At 48.9% G+C, this 20,428-nt stretch overlaps 1 protein-coding gene across 3 annotated transcripts; it reads left to right on the forward strand.

The window, feature by feature from the left end:
• The first annotated feature begins 1,172 nt into the window (after positions 1-1,172).
• Positions 1,173-19,903, forward strand: ETS2 (ETS proto-oncogene 2, transcription factor). 3 transcript variants are annotated; one of them, XM_060150941.1, is made up of 10 exons: positions 1,173-1,442; positions 5,484-5,555; positions 8,775-8,886; positions 10,273-10,392; positions 10,709-10,909; positions 12,428-12,511; positions 13,539-13,763; positions 14,573-14,836; positions 16,659-16,777; positions 17,682-19,903. In XM_060150941.1, the coding sequence occupies exons 2-10, from the start codon at positions 5,484-5,486 to the stop codon at positions 17,895-17,897; spliced, it is 1,413 nt and encodes a 470-aa protein (XP_060006924.1). In that variant the 5' UTR covers positions 1,173-1,442; the 3' UTR covers positions 17,898-19,903. The 3 variants fall into 3 exon arrangements, with proteins under 3 accessions (XP_060006924.1, XP_060006925.1, XP_060006926.1); XM_060150942.1 differs by lacking the exon at positions 10,273-10,392 and having other exon boundaries at positions 1,174-1,442; XM_060150943.1 differs by lacking the exons at positions 1,173-1,442; positions 5,484-5,555 and having other exon boundaries at positions 8,773-8,886; positions 9,433-10,392.
• The last annotated feature ends 525 nt before the right edge of the window (positions 19,904-20,428 follow it).

Below are 20,428 nucleotides of genomic sequence, written 5' to 3' on the forward strand. Positions count from 1 at the left end.
CGGTTGTTTGAGCCGTGTAGACCCTGCCTCTGACCCATGCAATGGTGATACCCGGAGACCCTCAGGTACCTGGAAACATTAAGGTGCAGTAGTATCTCAATTATCTGGATAACTCCTGGTTTAGGGTTGCCATGGAAACCAGGAACCTTGGTAACGGAGAAGTGAGGCCTTTCCTCTCTCCCTTCACAGCACTGCAGTCCCTGAGACGCACCAAATTTCAGCCCCTGGCCTTGCCTAAGCTGAGCTATTTTATTTTATAACTACTCTTAGGAATCTAAATATTCCTCCAAAATATTGAGAATCCGACCTGAATCTGAATAGGAAATGTGCACGTTTCTAGCCAGGGACTCAAGTATTGAATATTTCCTGCTACAAATGGAAATAGGAGGTGTGGGTGATGGTTTTGATCCTAGTTAGAAGTCAGATAAACTGGAGTTGCAACCCTGAATTTCCCATTTCTATGTCTTATGACTTGGCAAGTTATTTACCCTGAGGGTCAACTCCCTCACATTTAAAGTGGGGACAATAATGCCTTGGGGAATTAGCCCAGGGAAGCTCAGTCAAGGCTGGCTACTACTAAGGCACCGCTCAGCTCTAGGGGGCGCCACTCACACGGCGGCTGTGGGAATGGGGCTTCTCGGAGCAGGGGGACTCCGTGACCCATAAAAGGGCCCATTCTGCATCTTTATCGTCTCAGCGTCAGCATGACAGAATGATCAGAAATAAAAATGATCAACAATCCTAAGTCCACGAGGAGGTCCAAGAATGGGGCCAGGATGAATCCCTTATGACCCCAAGCCTTGCGGCCACACTACTCCAGTCCTGCCAGGGCACGTTTGGGGTTAAATCCTCCGGACCCGGGGAAGAAACCAAAGAACGACTCTCCTCCTCAGCTCCCGGGACACACAGAGCACGGGGCGCCAGGCCTCGGAGTCCCCGGCCCAGAGCGGCCCTGGAACAGCAGGCGAGGAACAGCCGAGTGACATCAGGCGCCGAGCGAGGTCCCGCCTGAAAGGTCCGGCTCCGCCCCCTGCTCTTCTCCTCCCCCTCCCCCCGCTGCCCTCCCCTCCCCTCCCCTCCACCCGCCCTCTGCAGTCTCTCCTCCACTCCCCTCCCTCCTTTCCCCTCCTCCTCAGCCCCTCCTCCCCTCCTCGCTGCCGTCTCCCCTCCCTCTTGTCCTCCCTTCTCCCCCCGCTCCTGAAGAGCGCGCGGCGGAGGGGACCAGCCGGTTACTTCCTCCAGCGGCTGCGCGGAGTGCGGTGTAGCCCCAGACCCGAGCGCCCGGAGCCCGCCCGCCAGCAGCCTGCCGCCCGCCGTCCGCCGCCCATCCCGGCCTCCCAGACATCTCCCGCCGCGCGCCCGCGGCCGCGCCCGCGCCCTAGCCGGCGCGCACGGAGGAGCCCGGGCCCCGAACCGCCGGCGGCCCTGCCCGAAGAGGCGCGGTAAGAGCGGGATCGGGCCGGGCGGGCGGCCGGGGTCCGGCGGGGAGCGTTCTCCGGCGTCAGATCCTCTACCGGGGAACCCAGGAACCGGGCGGGGGACGTGGGTGGCGCCGAGGTCCGGATCCCGGGGCGCAGCCGGGACCCAGGCTGGGTGGCGGCTATCCGTAGTATTCGGGGGTCGAGCGTCTGGGATTCGGTCCGCTAGGGGCTCGTGTTCCTGGGGCCGAGTGGCTTTCGGGGCGGCGGGCAGAGCTCGGAGTGGGCCCTGCGGTGACGGGCGGAGCAGGCTGCGAACTTGGGCCGCGGCCCCAGGGTCGCCGAGGTGGCAGGGGCGGGCGGGGCGCGCCGCTTGTTTCACTTGCTTTTGTTTTAAAAGGAAACGCGGGCGTGGTAGGGGGGCTCCTGCCAGTGGGCGCCCGGCGGACCTGATTTCGCGAAGGGGTGGGGGACGCTGGAGAGGCGCGCCCGGGTTTGCGGGGAGGACGCCGGGCCCGGGAAAATCTGGGGTGCCGGGCGCCTGAAACACCTGGGAGGCTGCGGCTTCCCGAAAACGCGCCGATCCCAATCCCCCGGTCACCTCCGCGGCCAGGTCCGGGGCCCGGCCGTGGCAGCGGGCGAGGGGGCCGGCTGGAGGGTCCCGCGGCTCCAGTAGGACCCCCGCGGGCGCCCCAGGACCTCTGGGTCCGGGCCCCGCGGTCCTGCGAGGCGAACATGGGGAGCCTGTCGGAAATGGAGATGCGGGTGCACAAGGCTGACTTTATTTTCCCGTTCTTAGAGCATTTTGGATGAAGGGGTAACAGCGTTTGAGCGTGTATGGCTTTTTTTTTTTTTTTAAGCACATGAGACTTTTATATTGGCCTGTATTCAGTGTTAGGGTATCCGAAAATAGTAGTTGACCTGCTACTGCTGATTTAGAAAGTAAAGAAGTGAGCAGTTCTCTTTGGAGATAGGGGTAATTTATTTTAATTTACCCGTAAGAGATTATGTTTGTTCCGTGCAGTGGAAGCGGCTGTGCACTGTCTGCTTGCCCACATCACCACCAATCAGAGAGATAAGTCTCTAAGTTAAGATTTATTAAAATTCTGAATGATATCACAGTACAGTAAATGCTAGCTCTCTGAGTCCTGCAGGGAAATAATCAAACACTCATTTCTGGGATTAGTCATTCCTCTCTCTAGATTGATAACTTTCAAAGGAAAAAGCAAACTAATCTTCAAAAGTGCGTTTCAGGCTTGTTTTTCTTTATTCTTGCTTTTTTTTAAATTTACCTAAATAGAAACCTGTGCTCTAATCTGTGCTCATAAGCGATCACTTGTTTCCATAACGGTACTGTTGTCCGGCAAGTTCTGCTTGTTTTAAAATTTAACCATTCTCAGCCCTTCCATTTCTGCCATTTTCCCTTTTTTCTGTTGTTCAAAAGCATCGATCAATAGGGCAACACCAAAAAGATCTAAATGTGAAATTGACTTAGGTGGAGAAACTTGGCCTGTCTGCCACCTTCACAAGCTGTGTTGAGTAAAATAAGGGAACTTAAATTTGATTAGTTATGTGTTTGTCAGAAACCATCGGTAGAGCATTTTGATTCTACATGGTTTCTACAAAACAAATTAAAATCCGGACAACAGAAGAATTCTATTCCATAGCTAGTCATTACAGCTCTTTATGTGGGAGTGGTAGACGGCCTTTCCTCCTGGTATTTGTACACAAAAATCAGGCGAGGCTTCTCCATTGCCTTCCACTTCTATTCTCTGTCCGTCTCCGTGAAGCTGAAGAATGTGGAATAAAGTCCGCAAACCAGGCAAAGACGATGGGTAGCTGACAACACCCAAGGTGTGCTTTCATTTTGGTCTCCTGTTTGAGGCTTGCTGGTGTAATCAGCCGGTGACGGGACTTAGTTCATCCGGGTCAGTGGCATAAAGTTCTACATTAAGGAGCATTTCACATCATGAAGCGTCTCGAGCAGGGGCCTAGGCTAAAGATATCTGTGTGCCATCGCTGCTCTTTATTGATGTGCTGGGAGGAGGGCGCACGCCTCATCGTGATCCTGGCTCCTGGAGGAGCTCAGCAGGTAGGGCCATACTCCCCGGGGCTTTGGTCTGCCCTGTGCCCCTTAGATGCCCCCGCAGTAGCTGTGTGATCCCAGGGCAAGATCCCGAGGTCTCTGTTGCCTCGCTGTAAGATGGTATAACATCTGCCGCTCGGGGATGTCAGACAGTTGAGTGAGGTGGGAAGGTGTGGTGCCCCAGCTCAGGCTTCGCCCTTAGCAAGGTGGAATCTACCAGGGCAGCGATCATCAGTAGTGAGTATTGATTCTTGAGTGCAGGTGGATGACAGGATCCACCAAGTGGAGATTCTGAGCAAACGCGGTCACTTTTGATCCAGGACAACTCCGCCCCTCTGAACCCCTGCTCCCACCCCTCCACCCCCAACTATGATTTACTGTCAAAGCTTTCGCGCCTCCGCTGTCCCCCAAGATAATTACCCGCAGTCTGAGGGTTTTTACAGGCCTGTCCAGTGCCTCTGGCCTCCCTGGTGGCTGGGACTCTACTCTCATACTGCCTTTTCTAGCCAAGGGGGTGTGTGTCTGTATGCTGAGTTGTTGGGCGGTCTGTTTAGCCATAACGTTGACTATAAAGAGAAAACAAGAAAGTACAAACTCGAATTAAGTAGTTACAGGAAAATAAGCTGTTTGCCTCCGCCAGTGAGTCTATCCATTGCACAATGTTTTAATTACTCAGGGTTCTTGGTTGTAACAGGTAGGAGCCCTCAGTGGAGACCGCGGGGCAGGCAGTTAGAGGTACCCCGTGAAGCTTCTTTCTAGACCCCCAGTTCAAGGCCGTGAAGCGGGGAGGGTGGGTTACTGTCGTAGGGGATTCCCAGGTTATTTGAAAATCAGCTTTAGTTGCTCTGTTTTTTTAATCTAACACTAAGGCAGGATTATCTAAGTACCTTTCTCACTTATTAATGTTTAACTTACCCCACCAAACAATTACATTTTAGGGCCCCAAATAAGTTTTCAGTTGATTACAGCAATCACAGGTCACATATGGAACTGTCCAAATGCCCATCACACATGCAACTCTAAGTTTTCTAATAGCCACGGTAAATGTGGTGAAATTAATTTCAATGTGTTTCAATTAACCTCGCACATTCAAAATATTACATAAACATGCAGTACATACAAAGTTAGTACTGAGATACTTTACTTTTCTCTACGAAATCTTTGAAATTGAGAGTGTCTTTTGCACGCTGAGCACATCGGAGTTCGCCCCAGCCCAGTGCCAAGCGCTCAGGAGCCCCACGTGGCTGGTGGCCGCCACGTTGGTCAGTGCAGGCCCAGGATAAGCCCAGACCATCCAAGCAAGTAAGGCAGATCTGTGATCAGAATTACTTCCTTTTGAAGAGATGCACAGCTGAGCAACACGCAAAGCAGACGTGTTTTGAGCTTGTGTATTAAACGCAGGAGGATCTAGACAACGCAGGAGGGTTTGAGCTGCAGCCCTGGTTCTCCCTTTTATCTGTTTCCTGGGCCTGTGCTTCCTCACAGCTTGGAGAGGGGAGGGGGCCTCCGAGGCAGGTCTCCCGGCAGGCTTTCCTGGATCTGGGAGCTGCGGTGGCACGTCATCCCTGCGCTTGCCCTGGAGCTCCCAGGTTGAGCTGACTGTCCCCCTTGCATAAGGGAGATAGCCCTCCCCTGCCCGGCAGCCCACACCCCGAGGTGAACCTTGGAATTGAGCATCCTCCCACTCCTGTCCTGGAAGGACCCAGGCCCCCAGCCCAGCTCACCCAGCCAGCTAGAAGGCAACTTTATCTGTATGCCTCAAATCTAAATAGAATTCAGCAGCGAATCAGCATTATTATTTAATTACTTAAGTAGCATCCCATTTGTGAGAAGAATTCCTGGCATTCAGTTTTGAATGACCTGTTAGGGCTGGAGAACTTGGGCCAACTCAGCCAGAATTAGGTGTGGACGTGGACTTGATTTGTTGCCTCTTTGACTTTCTTCCTTTCTTTTCCTTTTTCTTTTTTTTTTTTTTTAAGATGAATGATTTTGGAATCAAGAACATGGACCAGGTGGCCCCTGTGTCCAGCAGTTACAGAGGGACACTCAAGGTGAGTGAACAAGTATTAATTAAAACTTAAAAAAAAAAATTGGAAAACTCAATCTCTAGGAGAAAAAACAGTGGGTTGGGTCCCAGAAGACCGGTTCTAGCCCTAGCTTTTTAATTAACTGGCCGTGTGACTCTGGACTGTTTGCTTAATCTCTCTGGGCCTCCGTTTTCTAGTCTGCAAAATGGGTGTCCTGGTGCTTGTTCAACTTGTCCTCCAAGATATGAAACCATTTAATTTGCAGATGGTGAGGCCTTTGTAGTTGCTTTCGGAGGCTCCTACCAGGTGAAAAATCCTATGAATTCTCCAGAGAACAGAGCTGGAGGAGCTATCTGTTCTGTCCCCCCAGGAGTTTTCTTGGGTGACAGAAAAGTTGTTTAAGAACTGAAATGAAAGAGCTTAGAAGAGGCAGGCGGGCCCAACTGCTGCTGCAGCTCCCGTCAGAAGGGTCAGTGCCCACCGGGATGCAGGCAGTCTGCTTCCATTGTGTCCTTCCAGGCACAACTGCGCCTGTTTATGTAAACCAAAGAACAGATTAAAGATGAAAGAGCCTTCTCGGCTGCGTCATAAACATTCTGTGTAGTTTCTGTCTCAGTCCCTTTGGGGAACATTCTTTAGCAGCACAAACTGATAATTTCCCATTTGCCTTCTACAAATGTGACAGGGAGATTTGATTGGGGTTTTTTTAGTGCTGAGTAGTAAACATGTCTCAGAAACAGCGATTTTAAATTAGCCTCCTCCTAGCTTGGTGTTTTGTATGAAGATGTGTCTCTGGCATGTTACATTTTTCTCAGTGGATCAGCGTGAGGTTATCTGTCTGATAGAACCCCAAGAGGCAAAAATTGGCACAGACCTTTCTAGAGTGTCATGAAACTTATCAGACGTCAAGTGAGCGAGGTTTTCTTTTTTCTGTTCATTTTGGTCAGACATTTTCAGTGTTTGCATGGCAGAAACCATACAAGAAATTACGGTATTAAGTTTGAAACGACCCCTCTAGAGAGAAGACTTCTATAAACTAGAAGAGTTTGACAATGCCTGTGCGATCTCTGGGCTTGGAGAAGAAACTGTCATTGCTGAAATTTGATGTGTTGAAATACGCAGCAGGAATTTGTCTTGTCTTTTGGCTTCCTGGTTTTAAAAAAAAGAACAGTCAGGAGTCCAGTCAGGAAAGGGCAGGCATTTCTTAGTCACTGGGCAATGCTAGTGGGAATTTTAAAAATCTATTGGCTATTTCACTAAAATTGGCGCTGCTAGAAGGTAGTTCATAAACTGAGATGAGTATTTCACACTCTCAGGATTGGTCTTTCCCCCTTGGGCTTTGGGCCATTGGACATCTTTGCTTTGGGTTTTGGGGAGCTGGACTCCAACATCATTGGGACATCACTGGGTTGAGCTCCTACTTCTTATGTAATGTGTCATTCATTGTTCTGCATTTCTAAAAAGAAAACACACAAACTGTTTGATTTGTAAATGTCTTACACATTTTTTAATTGATGACTCAACAGATGGGTCATTGCATTGCACATGGCATGGGATTTCCAGCTTATGTTGGAAACATATAACCTTCACGTTTTTCTTCAGGTTAGGCAATGATGAATCGAGCCTTTATCTGTTACATGTGTTACTCATAAATGAGTCATTTTTCCTTTTTTTGACTGCGCCATGCAGCATGAGGGGTCTTAGTTCTCAACTAGGGATTGAACCCATGCCCCCTGCAGTGGAAGTGCAGTCTTAACCACTGGACCACCAGGGAAGTCCCAATGAGTCTTACCATTAAAGGCTATTCCATTTGTAAATGTTAGATGAGATTATTAGAAGTCCTCACAGTTCCAGGCGTATCTTTCTCTGTGTATTTCTCCCCCTCTTTCCTCTAAATTATAGATAGTTTAACTTTAAACCTATTTCCTTTAGAAATCTTTCCCCTTAATAGATGATGGGGGAGGGGTGTCCTTTTCAATGCACTAAACTTTTACAAAATTTAGTCTTAAGGAATGTTCTCATATGTATTATTATTTTCTGAACCGTTGGAATAGATAAGGAAAGACATGTAGTTTCAGTTGCAGTGTTTCATGGTAAGCATTTCAGAATAAATGCTTCAACAGAAAAAGTAATGTATTTTGTTGTTTGATTTTTCATTTTCATTTAATCACTCGCCTTTCATTTTAACTGCAGTGAACCAAGTCGTTTTTCTTATACACACAGCCTAAGCATCTCTCCCAAGTAGCTTAGAAGGCCCAGGTGTTTGTTTTTCTTTTTGTTTGTTTGTTTTTTGCGGTATGCGGGCCTCTCATTGTTGTGGCCTCTCCCGTTGCGCTCCGGACAAGCAGGATCAGTGGCCATGGCTCACGGGCCCAGCCGCTCCGCGGCATGTGGGATCTTCCCGGACCGGGGCACGAACCCGTGTCCCCTGCATCGGCAGGCGGACTCTCAACCACTGCGCCACCAGGGAAACCCGCCCAGGTGTTTGGATCGCAGTGGTCTCTGAGTCCCTCCGGGCACTGTTCTAAGATTCTCTTGGTTTTAGGTTTGTTTACTTAATTTATTCATTTAAATTGGTTAGGCCATTAAAAATAAGCTCCCAGTCATTCTGGCTCTGCGGTTGATGACAGGCAGACCTTGTTGTGCTGTACTTCGCTTTACTGCGCTTTTTACAAATTGAAGGTTTGTGCCAACCCTGCATCCTGAGTTTATCGGCACCATTCTTCCAACAGCATTTGCTCTCTTCGTGTCTCTGTGTCCCATTTTGGTAATCCTCGAAATATCTCAAACCCTCCACCAGTGAAATGATTACAACTCTCTGAAGGCTTAGATGACGGTTAGCATTTTTTAGCAATAAAGTAGTTTTTAATTAAGGTACGCATAGTTTTTAGACATAACGCTATTGCACAATTAATAATGTAAACGTAACTTCTATGTGTATCGGGAAACCAAAACATTTGTGTGACTCGCTTTACCGCAATATTCACTTTATTTTGATGGTCTGCAACCACACCTGCAATATCTCCAAGGTAGGCCTGTAAGTGATCCAGCGTAAAGTAGAATCGTTCTGGTCACTTGGACCCTGTCAGAAGTCCACTCAGACTGGTTGATTCCACGCGTGGCTTTATGACTGACAGCTTAATCAGGGTGTATCAGTGAGGCTGCCCGTGGACCACTTTGAAAATAGGTCATTAAGTAAGTTGAAATGTCACGTTTCAGTTTTCTTTCCCTCTGCTTTTGCAGCGCCAGCCTGCCTTTGACACCTTTGATGGCTCCCTGCTCGCTGCTTTCCCCTCCCTCAATGAAGAGCAAACACTCCAGGAAGTGCCGACAGGCTTGGATTCAATTGCTCATGGTAATTTGTTACTCAGACTTGACAAATCGAGCGTGATGTCCCTAAGTAGTTCAGTTCCTACATTATAATTCGTAAGTGGCGAATGTTGGTATCTTGAATCTTTGTATGAAAAGTCCGGTAGAGGCTCAGATCTGAGAGAAGACAGTTTTCCTTTCTTATGCGCTTGGTGACTCTTGAAGTCCTCACTTGCCAGACACACCCCAGGGAGGGTGGGTGCCTTGCTGGGAGCAAACCACAGGGGTTCCCCCCTCCCCAGCTTCTCCTTAGGATATTTCAACACTGCAGCTAGCCCCGGCCCCATCTCCCAGTCCCCTCTGCAAAGCAGACCAGTAGACATTAAAATGCACCCCAACTTTTCATCCAGGTCCTTAGCTGGATCTTCCTCCCCTACCCCGAGTTTTGGGGCAACAAATTTTTCCTGCTCATCTTTACCCATCTGCGTTTGCTTCCGTAGTTCTTAACGTCCTTGTTTACTCTTTTTTTTTTTTTTTTTTTTGCGTTACGCGGGCCTCTCACTGTTGTGGCCTCTCCCGTTGCGGAGCACAGGCTCCGGACGCGCAGGCTGAACGGAGCCATGGCTCACGGGCCCAGCCGCTCCGCGGCATGTGGGATCTTCCCGGACCGGGGCACGATCCCGTGTCCCCTGCATTGGCAGGCAGACTCTCAACCACTGCGCCACCAGGGAAGCCCGTTGTTTACTCTTTTTAAGGGAATAGCACGTCAAGTAATGCCTCTGAGATTACTGTGATAGAGTTATTAGTTGGAAACGTTCCAGAAATTACTTTGTCATATGAAGTAGGTGCTAGAAAATACAGCCCAGAAAATTAATTAAAACACACACGCTTGCGTAAGCGTGCCATCATGTGACGGTCATTTATCATTCTTGAAATTGCCGAGGGAATCCAGAGAAGGCTGTGTTTCAATAAAAATTGACGTCACGGGTGCTAAGTGCTGTGTGTTCCTGTTACATCTGATGTTCCTTTGCTGCCGCTTAGTTTAATGGAAGTCGCTTCCAAATTAGCCATTTACAACCCCTTAAGGCTTTTGGCCAAAAACCTTGCAACTTCTTTCATTGTCGAAAATTAAGAATAGTCTTAAATAGAACCGTTATCTAGGTGTCACTGCTCTATGAAGTTTGGCAAAAAATCAAACTTGTTTTATTTTAGATTTTTTTAAAATAAGTGTAGTTATGAGATGTATGATATTTTCTCCATTGCAGTCAAAAACACAGTTTTTGTTAATATTTACACTCATCTAAGGAATGATGTGGAAGATTTGAGATCAGAATTGTTCTTCCCTAGAAGCTAAGACTCCCCCCCGCCCCCAATTCTCCCTGTGTTGCTGCCAGCTTGAACTCCTAACATCCCCGTGGGGTTTCTTTTCCAGACTCGACCAACTGTGAGTTGCCTCTGTTGACCCCATGCAGCAAGGCTGTGATGAGTCAAGCCTTAAAAGCTACCTTCAGTGGCTTCAAAAAGGAGCAGCGCCGCCTTGGCATCCCGAAGAGTAAGCGCTCCTTCCTGGAGCTTTCTGCGCCTGCGCTGTACTAGACAGAGCCTTCAGGCTGCCATAGCTTGAGATGACTTAATTTCAAGCATTTGTTGAGGGCGTATTGAAAAGAGGGACAGAGCTGTCATTAAGCTGAGCCAGTTTTTATTTCAAAATCCACCAACTGAACACTTCATCCAGCACTGCTTTTAGTGCCTCAACATCTTCCTGGGTGTCTCGTTCATTTCCTTGGACTCTGGTGCCCGTCTGGGCTCTGCGGGTAAATCAGGAGTGCTTCTGGCCTTACCGCGTCCTTTTCTTCCCTCCCCGGTAGATCCCTGGCTGTGGACTGAGCAACAGGTGTGCCAGTGGCTTCTCTGGGCCACGAACGAGTTCAGTCTGGTGGACGTCAACCTCCAGAGGTTCGGCATGACCGGCCAGGTGTTGTGTAACCTTGGCAAGGAGCGCTTTCTGGAGCTGGCGCCTGACTTTGTGGGTGACATTCTCTGGGAACACCTGGAGCAGATGATCAAAGGTACCGGTGAACGACTGGGCTCCCCAGGCGGGGTGAGCATAGCAGGGAAGAGTGATGGGGGAGGTTGTCTACGGTTGGCATTTCAGTGATGTAGGACAGATTGTCTGAAAATGCCATTGGCGTGAGTCAGCTGCGTGACGGTGATTTATGGATTTTGGCTCCACTTAAGTACGTGTGTGGGGAGCATTGGCCACAAGGCAGGAGCCCTAGTCACCAAGGTGTTCAGTGTCGCCAGACGTCATGAGTTGGAGTTGGAGGCATACGTGTGGCTCAGGTGAGGAGACAGCAAGAAGGCCCGTGTTCGGAGCTCACCTCACAGAGCCTTAGGAAATAAGTCAGCCTCGGCGAAAGTGAGCCTTTGTTCAGATAAACTGGGAATTTTATAGTAACATTTCCTAAGACCAAATGGAATCCAACAGAGAAGTTTTTTGTTTTATGTTTATAAACCAATGTAGAAGTAATTGATACATATTTACACACTGACATATTATACAGGACCTGGCCTTTGAGTAAAAAGAGCTCTTATATAGAAAGTCTTGAGTTCGACCTAAAAAGAGCATTGACACCAATGTTAAAAATATATTGAGTTACAAAGGAGAAACGGTATAGTGAGGGAATCCTTCAAGTTGAAAATGTAAGAAAACAAGCCCGTGAGAAGAGTTTAGGGAAGTATTCCTCATTTAATTGATTTTAAACTCTGAGTTTCAACGTCTGTCACAGACTCAGAATCTTAAAAAGCTCTCGGGGTCGCCTGCCAGCTCTTCTTAGTTATGGCTTCTGAGGGCCAGGGAAACTTAAAGACCCTCAACTTTTCCCTGAACTTGGACACGTCTGGTCTGACAAGTTTCTGGTGAATCTATTTGCTGGCAAGTTAGACCTGTTTTGCCTTTTCTCGCTGTGTGAGTCTGTGTGGGTCTGGATTTGTGGTGGGCGTGCATGTGGTTGTGTGTTTGTAGGATGTAAGCACATACAGGGAATGCTAACCTTTTCCCTTTAAGTTCCTGGACGTGTGTGTCCCTGTTCGGATGCCCATAGCACTGCTTTGACCTCTCTTTCTGTAACAGCGCTCACCACCCCTGGACACACCTCAGGGTTTGAGGCGATGGGTCAGAAGCTTCACCAGGGCAGGAACTGTGTCCATGTTACTAATCTGCTGTATTCCAGCCCCTGGTACAGGGGGGTACTTCGTAAGCATTCATTAACCCTTTGTCGACTACATAGATGAATACAGTACACCATCTAGATCTCTCTCTTGTATACTAGAAAATTCAGCTTCGCCAATAACAGCACTGAGGAGTTTAGAAGACTTATTCTAGTTATTAGAAAAATACATTTCTGTCTCTAGTGCTTTGAAACGACGTGATGACATGGAACACCGTCAGATTAAGTGGGAAGTGCTAAAATGCATTTTGTTATGCTGAAATAACCATAGAACAGTAATTCAGAAAGGAACTTTTGTTCTTCTGTAGTTTAAACCTCTCAATTTATAATCTTATGTCTCCTCTGTCTATTTTTCAGAAAACCAAGAAAAGACAGAAGATCAGTATGAAGAAATTTCACACCTCAACTCAGTTCCTCATTGGATTAATAGCAATTCGTTAGGTCAGTGCAATTAATTCTGCCCTTAAGAGCTTCTGAGTCTTCCTGTTAGATTCATGGAAGGTTCGAAGGCAGAACCTGCACTGTCCCATACGGCGATCACACACATTCACAAATCCAGAAGTGCAGCCAGTCCACACAGATGTGTACGGAGAATATAACGCACACCCGCCCGATCCGAAAGTCTTAGTATTGAACAGAAAACGTCAATATCTCCTTAATAATTTTTAAAATTCTGATTACGTATTGAAATGATAATGGCTCTCTTAGGTCAAGTAAAATATTCAAATTCATTTCGCCAGTGTCTTTTTAGTTTTTCAGTGTGGCTACTAGAAAATTTAACGTCACATCAGTGACTTACGTTATCCTTGCTTTGGCCAGGGCTATAAATTGGCAATTTATAACTCAAGGGGCAGAATGGAGTGAGCCAATTGCTGTGGTCAGATTAGTGTAACAAACAAAGGTGGCAGGCCCAGGAAGTGTGTGGACAGCAATACTAAATTTGCTCTGGACTTTGGGGTTTAAATAGGTGTCATGGAATTCTGTCCCCCCACCGCCCCTGCGGTGGTTGACACTGGTGAGTGTAGGTTTTGGTGGTCCTCCAGCCAGAGTGGGCAGGGCAACTGGAGGTACTCCCTTATGGGTCACTGGCTGGACGGCAAATCACTTCATCTGTCTGAGCCTTAGTTTCCTCAGAAGCTGAAAGATCCAGTGACCCTGTTGTCCCAAGGCTCACATGGAAGCACTTGAAAAACAAGAGATGTAGAAATACTCACATGAGGCATTGCATCCGGGGTCCAGGGGCTGCAGGCATTTTGGAAAAGGGCTCATTGACTGAGAAGACGAACATTTAGAGAACGGGAGGACACAGGAGAAAAGCTGCCCACCCAAGCTCACAAGTCCACTGGGGTTTTGGGGAGGGAGGGCTGGAGCGGGCAGACCTGCTCGCGCTCCGTTTTGAGGTGTGGAGGGTCTCTGGTCATCACGTTGATGTCACCTGACGGCTCTGCCATCTGTGGTCCTGTTGCAGGTTTTGGCGTGGAGCAAGCGCTGTATGGAATGCAGACGCAGAACTACCCCAAAGGCGGCCTCCTGGATGGCCTGTGTCCAGCATCCTCAGCGCCCAGCACACTCGGTCCCGAGCAGGACTTCCAGATGTTTCCCAAGGCCCGACTCAGCACTGTCAGCGTCAACTACTGCTCCATCAGCCAGGACTTCCCGGCCGCCACCTTGAATCTGCTCTCCAGCAGTTCTGGTAAGATCCAGGCTTCCAAGTGCCCTTCTCAGCAGGGTTGTTGGTTCGATCCCGCAGCCACGGTGGCATGAGCTCAGACATCCAGAGTTCAGCCAGTGAAGGAGGTCAAGGACTGGTCCGTCGGGTCACGGTCCCAACAGTGGTGCTCGGCGAGCTTACCCCTAACGTATCTCAGGTCCCAGGCACTGGGGGTGCCGGGTGAATGACACAGTCCTTGCTCCTGTGGCCAGAGTCGTCCACGCAGCGGGCTATTGCGGGAGGCAGTGTAGGAAGGTGACATCTCTTGGTACGGGGATGCGTATGTACTGTGCGTGAAGCTGAGGTTGGGTTTCTCCATATTCACCCCTGTGTGACAGCCACCCAGATTGACACGGAGAGGGTACCAGCACCCCACAAGGCTCCCTCACGCCCCCTCCCAGTTAATAGCATCCCCACCCCATCATTGTCCTGACTTTTATCACCATAGTTTTGCCGGTTCTTGAACTTGACGCAGGTTGTGTTTTCTCCCGTGTTTGTCTTTTGCTCGCATTGTGTGTGCCTGAGGTCCGTCCACGCTGCTGCCCTTTTCCTTGCTGTGCAGCCCTCTGCTCGGAGCTGCATCCTGCCGTTGATGGAAGATGCGATTGTGTAGCATATGTTTCATAAGGAATAAGCAGCTCTGTTTCAGGGCATCGTGAAAAGTCTGGGTGATTCTGAACCAGCAGGGCGAACACTTAAAGGGGGCAATGGCGACGATGCCGCCTCCGTGGGTGGTAGCACCAGACGTGCTGTTGTCCTGGGGGGTCAGAGTCCGTCGTTGTCTCCGCCAGGGAAGCCCGGAGACCACGACTCCGCCGAGACAGGCGCCGACAGCTTCGAGAGCTCAGAGTCGCTGCTGCAGTCCTGGAACAGCCAGTCGTCCCTGCTGGACGTGCAGCGGGTACCGTCCTTCGAGAGCTTCGAGGACGACTGCAGCCAGTCCCTGGGCCTCAGCAAGCCGACCATGTCCTTCAAGGACTACATCCAGGAGAGGAGCGACCCGGTGGAGCAAGGCAAACCAGTTATACCTGCGGCCGTGCTGGCCGGCTTCACAGGTGGGCGCCACCCCGGGTCCCCGTCCCCTCCCCTGCACCCGCCCAGCCCTGCACCCGCCCTGTTTATCAAGGGCGTTTCTCGCTGGACCACATTGTGTTGACACCCCATGTCTTATGCGTGGGGTGTAATCCTGAACCCAAGCGAGCTGTCTCCCTGAATTAAGAAAAGGCCAAATTTGCTGCTCCCTCACCTGGGATGTGCCCGGCCAGTGCCTAGAAGAGCAGCAGCAGGGGACGCGGGCCTGTGGAGGCTTAAGCCCTGACTCAGCCACGCCAGGAATTTCAGAGAATGTAAACTGGCTGGGGGAGGGGCAGCAGAGCCAGCCTCCAGTAACCCGGGAACTGTTTACCTCTGCTTGCTTCTCAAATCCATCTTATTTTGAAGGTTTGGGTAAGAGCTATTCTAGGCCGGGGACAAATATTAAAGCTGTTTTTAGAACCAGATATTTCCAGTACTTTAGCGAAAATATCAGAAAATTTTTTTCGTTGCTTCATGTGTCCTTAAATGTGCTTTTTTTTTTCTTCATATTTTGAACATATGGGGCCATTGGGGATTTAAAAAAAATACCTGCTTTAAAAAAATCCAATAGGTTAAAATAAGAATACGTAGACACCCATTTTTTTTCTGTCACATAAAACGAATAGCCGTGAAAAAGTGTTAAAATACTCAGAGAGTGTGGAAACTGCTGTAATTTTCATACGTGGGCATCAGGGCCTGATAAGAAAGTAAACAGCCATGGTGTTGGTGGTTTTCATTTTAATATTAGTTACCGTTCATTGCCTGCCAGGTCAGTGTGGTAGGCATATGGTCAGTAGACCCTAGGACAGCCTAGCATGGGTGGTATTAACCCATTTTACAGGTGGGGAAATGGGCTCAGAGGAAGATAGCTGTCTGTGGTCACAAAGGTCACACAGCCTTATCAACGATATAGCCACTGCGCCTTGCGGAACGGCACTTGGATAAGCATGTGATCCGGGGCAAGGCACCCAGCTGCTGAGCCCATCTTATCCTTCATCTTTAAAATACTGATACGGTGATACTTCACAAGGTGGCGGCAGTTCTAAGTATTAATCGAGAAAAGGTATATGAAGAACACTTTGCAGAGCATATACCTCATTAAATAGAGGCGGTGAGGCCATGGCTACAACCCCAGATGCCCCAGTGACCACTGAGTAAAGCAAGTCTTCGGTTAAGCAATTTGCCCATTGTCATCTGGCAAGAAAGCTACGCATGGGATTCGGAGAATGACACGCCTCATCCTTCCACCGCCTGCATCCCTGTCCCACTGGGTGTTTCTAGAAATAAACCTTGAAAGTTATTACATAAGGAACAATTAAATAGGGTGAGGAATTTTTTTTTTTTTTGCCGTACGTGGGCCTCTCACTGCTGTGGCCTCTCCCGTTGCGGAGCACAGGCTCCGGACACGCAGGCTCAGCGGCCATGGCTCACGGGCCCAGCCGCTCTGCGGCATGTGGGATCTTCCCGGACCGGGGCACGAACCCGTGTCCCCTGCATCGGCAGGCAGACTCTCACTGCGCCACCAGGGAAGCCCTAGGGTGAGAAATTTTGATGCCAAGAGTTGGTGGCCCAGAATTTTTTTTTTCTTTTTTTCCAAAAAGACCAAACCCAGCAATCAGGGGCCCAGCGGCCTCTTTTTCAGGAGCAGGAAGCCCTCCAGGATTGTCACCAGCACCCAGAGTCACGCCTTCACCTTGGCACCCAGTCCAGAGCCAGGTCTCACATTCCTTGGTTCAGTAGAATGATTAAAGCCATGCTGTATTTTAAACCTAGAAAAAGATAACCCGCCCCCTTTCCCCTCAGGAAGCGGACCTATCCAGTTGTGGCAGTTTCTTCTAGAATTGCTATCCGACAAATCCTGTCAGTCTTTCATCAGCTGGACGGGGGACGGATGGGAGTTTAAGCTTGCTGACCCCGATGAGGTACGTCCAGAACCTGGGAACTTGCTCTCCAGGCTCTCAAACCTGATTCCATCCCGTGGGGTTCACAGATCCAATTCTCTGGGTGCAGGAAAGGGGTCACCAGTATACAGATGAGAGCACTTCCACAGGAGGCGGGCCTGACTGTCGGGAAATGTGGAGTCTTGTTTCGCCGATGAACAGTTTATAGTGTCCCCTGTTTACGCACACAGCCCCAGGCAGGCTTCACCACCCTGCTCTGTCATCTAGTTAAAAGGTGAAAGTTGTCAACTGAGGCTCTCGCCTGATCATCTGAAGGTGTTTTAGGAAATTTGCCTTTTCCCTTGGAGGAACTGAGCCCACTCCTCGGATGAGGTTGGCAGAGCTGCTCCAGCCCCATCTGGAGGAGAAAGCCGAGGGCAGGTCCGATACCAGCCCCTCGAGGACAGTGTAAGGGGGGAGCCCTTGGTCTCTGGTACCAGTAGAGTGCGTTCTGTCACCTCCCCAGTATCCTAGGGCAGCAGAAGCACTGAGGGATGCAGAATGTCCTGAGGTCCTGATTCCCCTCAGCAGCTGTGGACATGGGGGTCAGAATTCAAACCCAGGAGGTGGGTGGGACACAGCATTTCCCTCGTCTCAGGACCTCCCTGATTCTGAACCCTTGGCTCCTGGGGGTTTTGCTGAGTGAGAGGCCTCCGCAGACGGAGCTTTGGGTGAGGTCACCTCGCTCTCGCATCAGTGCCTCCCTCCATCCCCTGAGAAACAGCCGGGGGGATGCAGAGCCCTGGCCTGTGCACAGAAGCAGATGACACCTCTGTGGTCCTTACATAGTGGTCAAGTGAGCATGCATCCGAATCATTGTTGGGAAAGTGATGCACTTTTTCTTAATTGCCAACTTGAATGGAACTCTTTTCCGTCCATCCCACAGGTGGCCCGCCGGTGGGGAAAGCGGAAAAACAAGCCCAAGATGAACTACGAGAAGCTGAGCCGGGGTTTACGCTATTACTACGACAAGAACATCATCCACAAGACGTCGGGGAAGCGCTACGTGTACCGCTTCGTGTGCGACCTCCAGAACTTGCTGGGCTTCACGCCCGAGGAGCTGCACGCCATCCTGGGCGTCCAGCTGGACACGGAGGACTGAAGCCGCCCGGGGCCGGAACTGGGGCCATGGGGACGCATCCAAGGACCCCGAGAGGCAGGATCAACGCGTCTGGGAACGTCTCCAAGAAGCAGCGGCCTTATTTCATCTGGTACCGCGGTTCTCTGCCGAAAGCAGCACAGTTTCTCGCTTCTAACTCCTGCTGCCAGGAACACGCAACTTAAGATGCTGTTACATTAGAATGGCCCAGAAAGAGGCACCAGGCAGCCGTCCTGGCTCTGGGCGGGCTGTGTCGTGACAGGATCATTCGGGCTGTTGGGTCTTCTCAAAGGAGCGAGCATCTTGTGGACACACACTTTTGGATTTTCTTTTGCCTTTTGCAACCGGGAAACGCCAATGCCAAAGAGGTCTCTGGTTCAGAGGGGGAAGAGAGTGCAAGGAAACAATCATGCCATTTCAGAAGTTAGTTTGTATATATGACTGTAACCTTATAATTGTTATCAAAATCCCCTAACAGACCTATTTAACAGAAATTGTATATTGTAATTTAAAATAATTATATAACTATATGTGAAATGAGAATGCAGACGGCATTTTGCAATGTATTCCAGTTGTCAAGAGCACAGGTGGCATTTTGCAAACGTTTAATCTGCCAGGACAGACTAAGAGAAGTTGTAAAGTGTGTATTATTTACATTTAATATACCTGCAGGAATAAGGTCTAAGCGGGTTAATTCCTGTTTTTTTTCGTTTTGTTTTGTCTGGGTTATCTATGGCAAGGACTTTGTACATTTGGGAATTTTTATAAGAAACTTAATGTTATTATCTGGGGGCCCATCTGGCCTCTCTGCTTCTCCTTTAATTGTAATGTAAAAGCTATAAAGCAGTATTTTTCTTGATAAATGGCATATGTTTTCCATTTCTATGCATGCCTTTAAATCAGTTTATATACAAACTTATTTTTGAGTTGAACTGTTTTTCCCCCAACAACGAACCTCCCCTTGACCAGCCATTTCCTTCCCGTGCCCCAAATTATGCTGTTTGATTAAAATAAGAATACTATTTTTGGAAATATGCGACTCCTTTTCAGAGATCAGGAGGGATTTATGTAGCAGCTATTTTTACTGCAAAAGTAATTCACTGGAAAAAAATGTAATTTGTAAAGAAAGTTTTATTTTTACCTCAGCTCCACGTACAGTTGACGTACAGAGCTGAAGGTGCAGGGGGAGGGGAAGCTTTATTAAACCTCTTGAACGTGAGTAAAGCCTGATTTTCCCCATCTTCTTTACCTGTCGAGTCTCGGGCTTTCTGGATACCAAGCTGCTCCTTTCTGCTTAGTGTCCACAGTTTTATTTTCTTGGACGCAGAATGCCCAGAGGCAAAGAGAGGACCAACAAGATGGGAAAGAGAAGGGATTGGGGTTGTTCCTGTGAAGAAAACATCTTGATCGTGATGGAGACTTTAGTAGTTGTTTCAAAGGAATCCCTGGTTCAGCCTGTGCCTCTTGCCTTTTGTAAATGATCGAATCAAGTCGGTTTCAAGGTTGGACAGCCCTCACTAGCAGCATGAGGAGGTAACTAGGACCATCGGTGACATCTCTAAAGAAGAATCATCCGTGCGATGAGACCAGGGGCTTGGGTGGTAGGGCGAGCGGGGCAGAGCAGAGCTGGAAGGGGCACCACACAGTCTCAGAACCCACACAGGACTGTATTCCAGTATCACTACGCACAAGGTGTTTTTCTTAAGCAGAAACTGTTTATCTCTCAGACATCTGTTTATAACATCAACAGACATGGGACTGGGAACATCTTGCTGCCAAAAAGAAATCTTAGCTATTGGCTTATTTTATATGGGGTTTGACCACGTGAAATTGCCAATGTTTGTGTGTTTCATCTACGAAGTTGGCAGTTTTATGTGGCTTAACCCAATAGTTATGGAAAATCAAATCCATGGTAAACCTTTGGCGTGGTAATGAACAGGACTTGAGTATAAAAGTTTTGTAATTCGGCCTTTTCTTTCTCAAATAATAAAGTATTTTGTTTATATAAACTCCTTGTAAGGGTCCTCATTCTTCATCCCCACCGACCCCCCGGCGTGGAGGCGGTGGAGTCAGGATACTGGGCTCAGAACCGCCGGACACACACCTGCTCAGTCCCTCAGAATTACATCTCCCTTTAACTGATTTCACACACCCATCCCCTAGTAAATTGGGACCAAGCTGGAACCAACTGTGAGCACTTCCTGAAGGAATTCCCCCAAAGTGTTCCTTAAAGCGAAAAATTTTCAAGAAGAGATTAAAATAGAAAAATACAGGGGTCTAGTCTTTGCCAGGGGGTTGGCAGAGATAACGAGATTTTAGGATGTTTCTAATAAAAGCATTGGAGTTTGAAGTTCAAGGACTTTTGTAACTGAGACCTTGACTCCCCTGGAGTTCTGATGTTGCCGAGATGACTTATCATAGATGAGGCTGGTGGTCCCTAGGACACCTCTTCTCAAACTCATTCTTGGACCACCTTTCTACTCTGCAAAATAAGTGAGGATTCTAAAAACTTAGGTAGATTGTATCAGTGGTGT

Source organism: Lagenorhynchus albirostris, chromosome 5 (genome assembly GCF_949774975.1).
Source record: "Lagenorhynchus albirostris chromosome 5, mLagAlb1.1, whole genome shotgun sequence".
NCBI classification, from domain to species: domain Eukaryota; kingdom Metazoa; phylum Chordata; class Mammalia; order Artiodactyla; family Delphinidae; genus Lagenorhynchus; species Lagenorhynchus albirostris.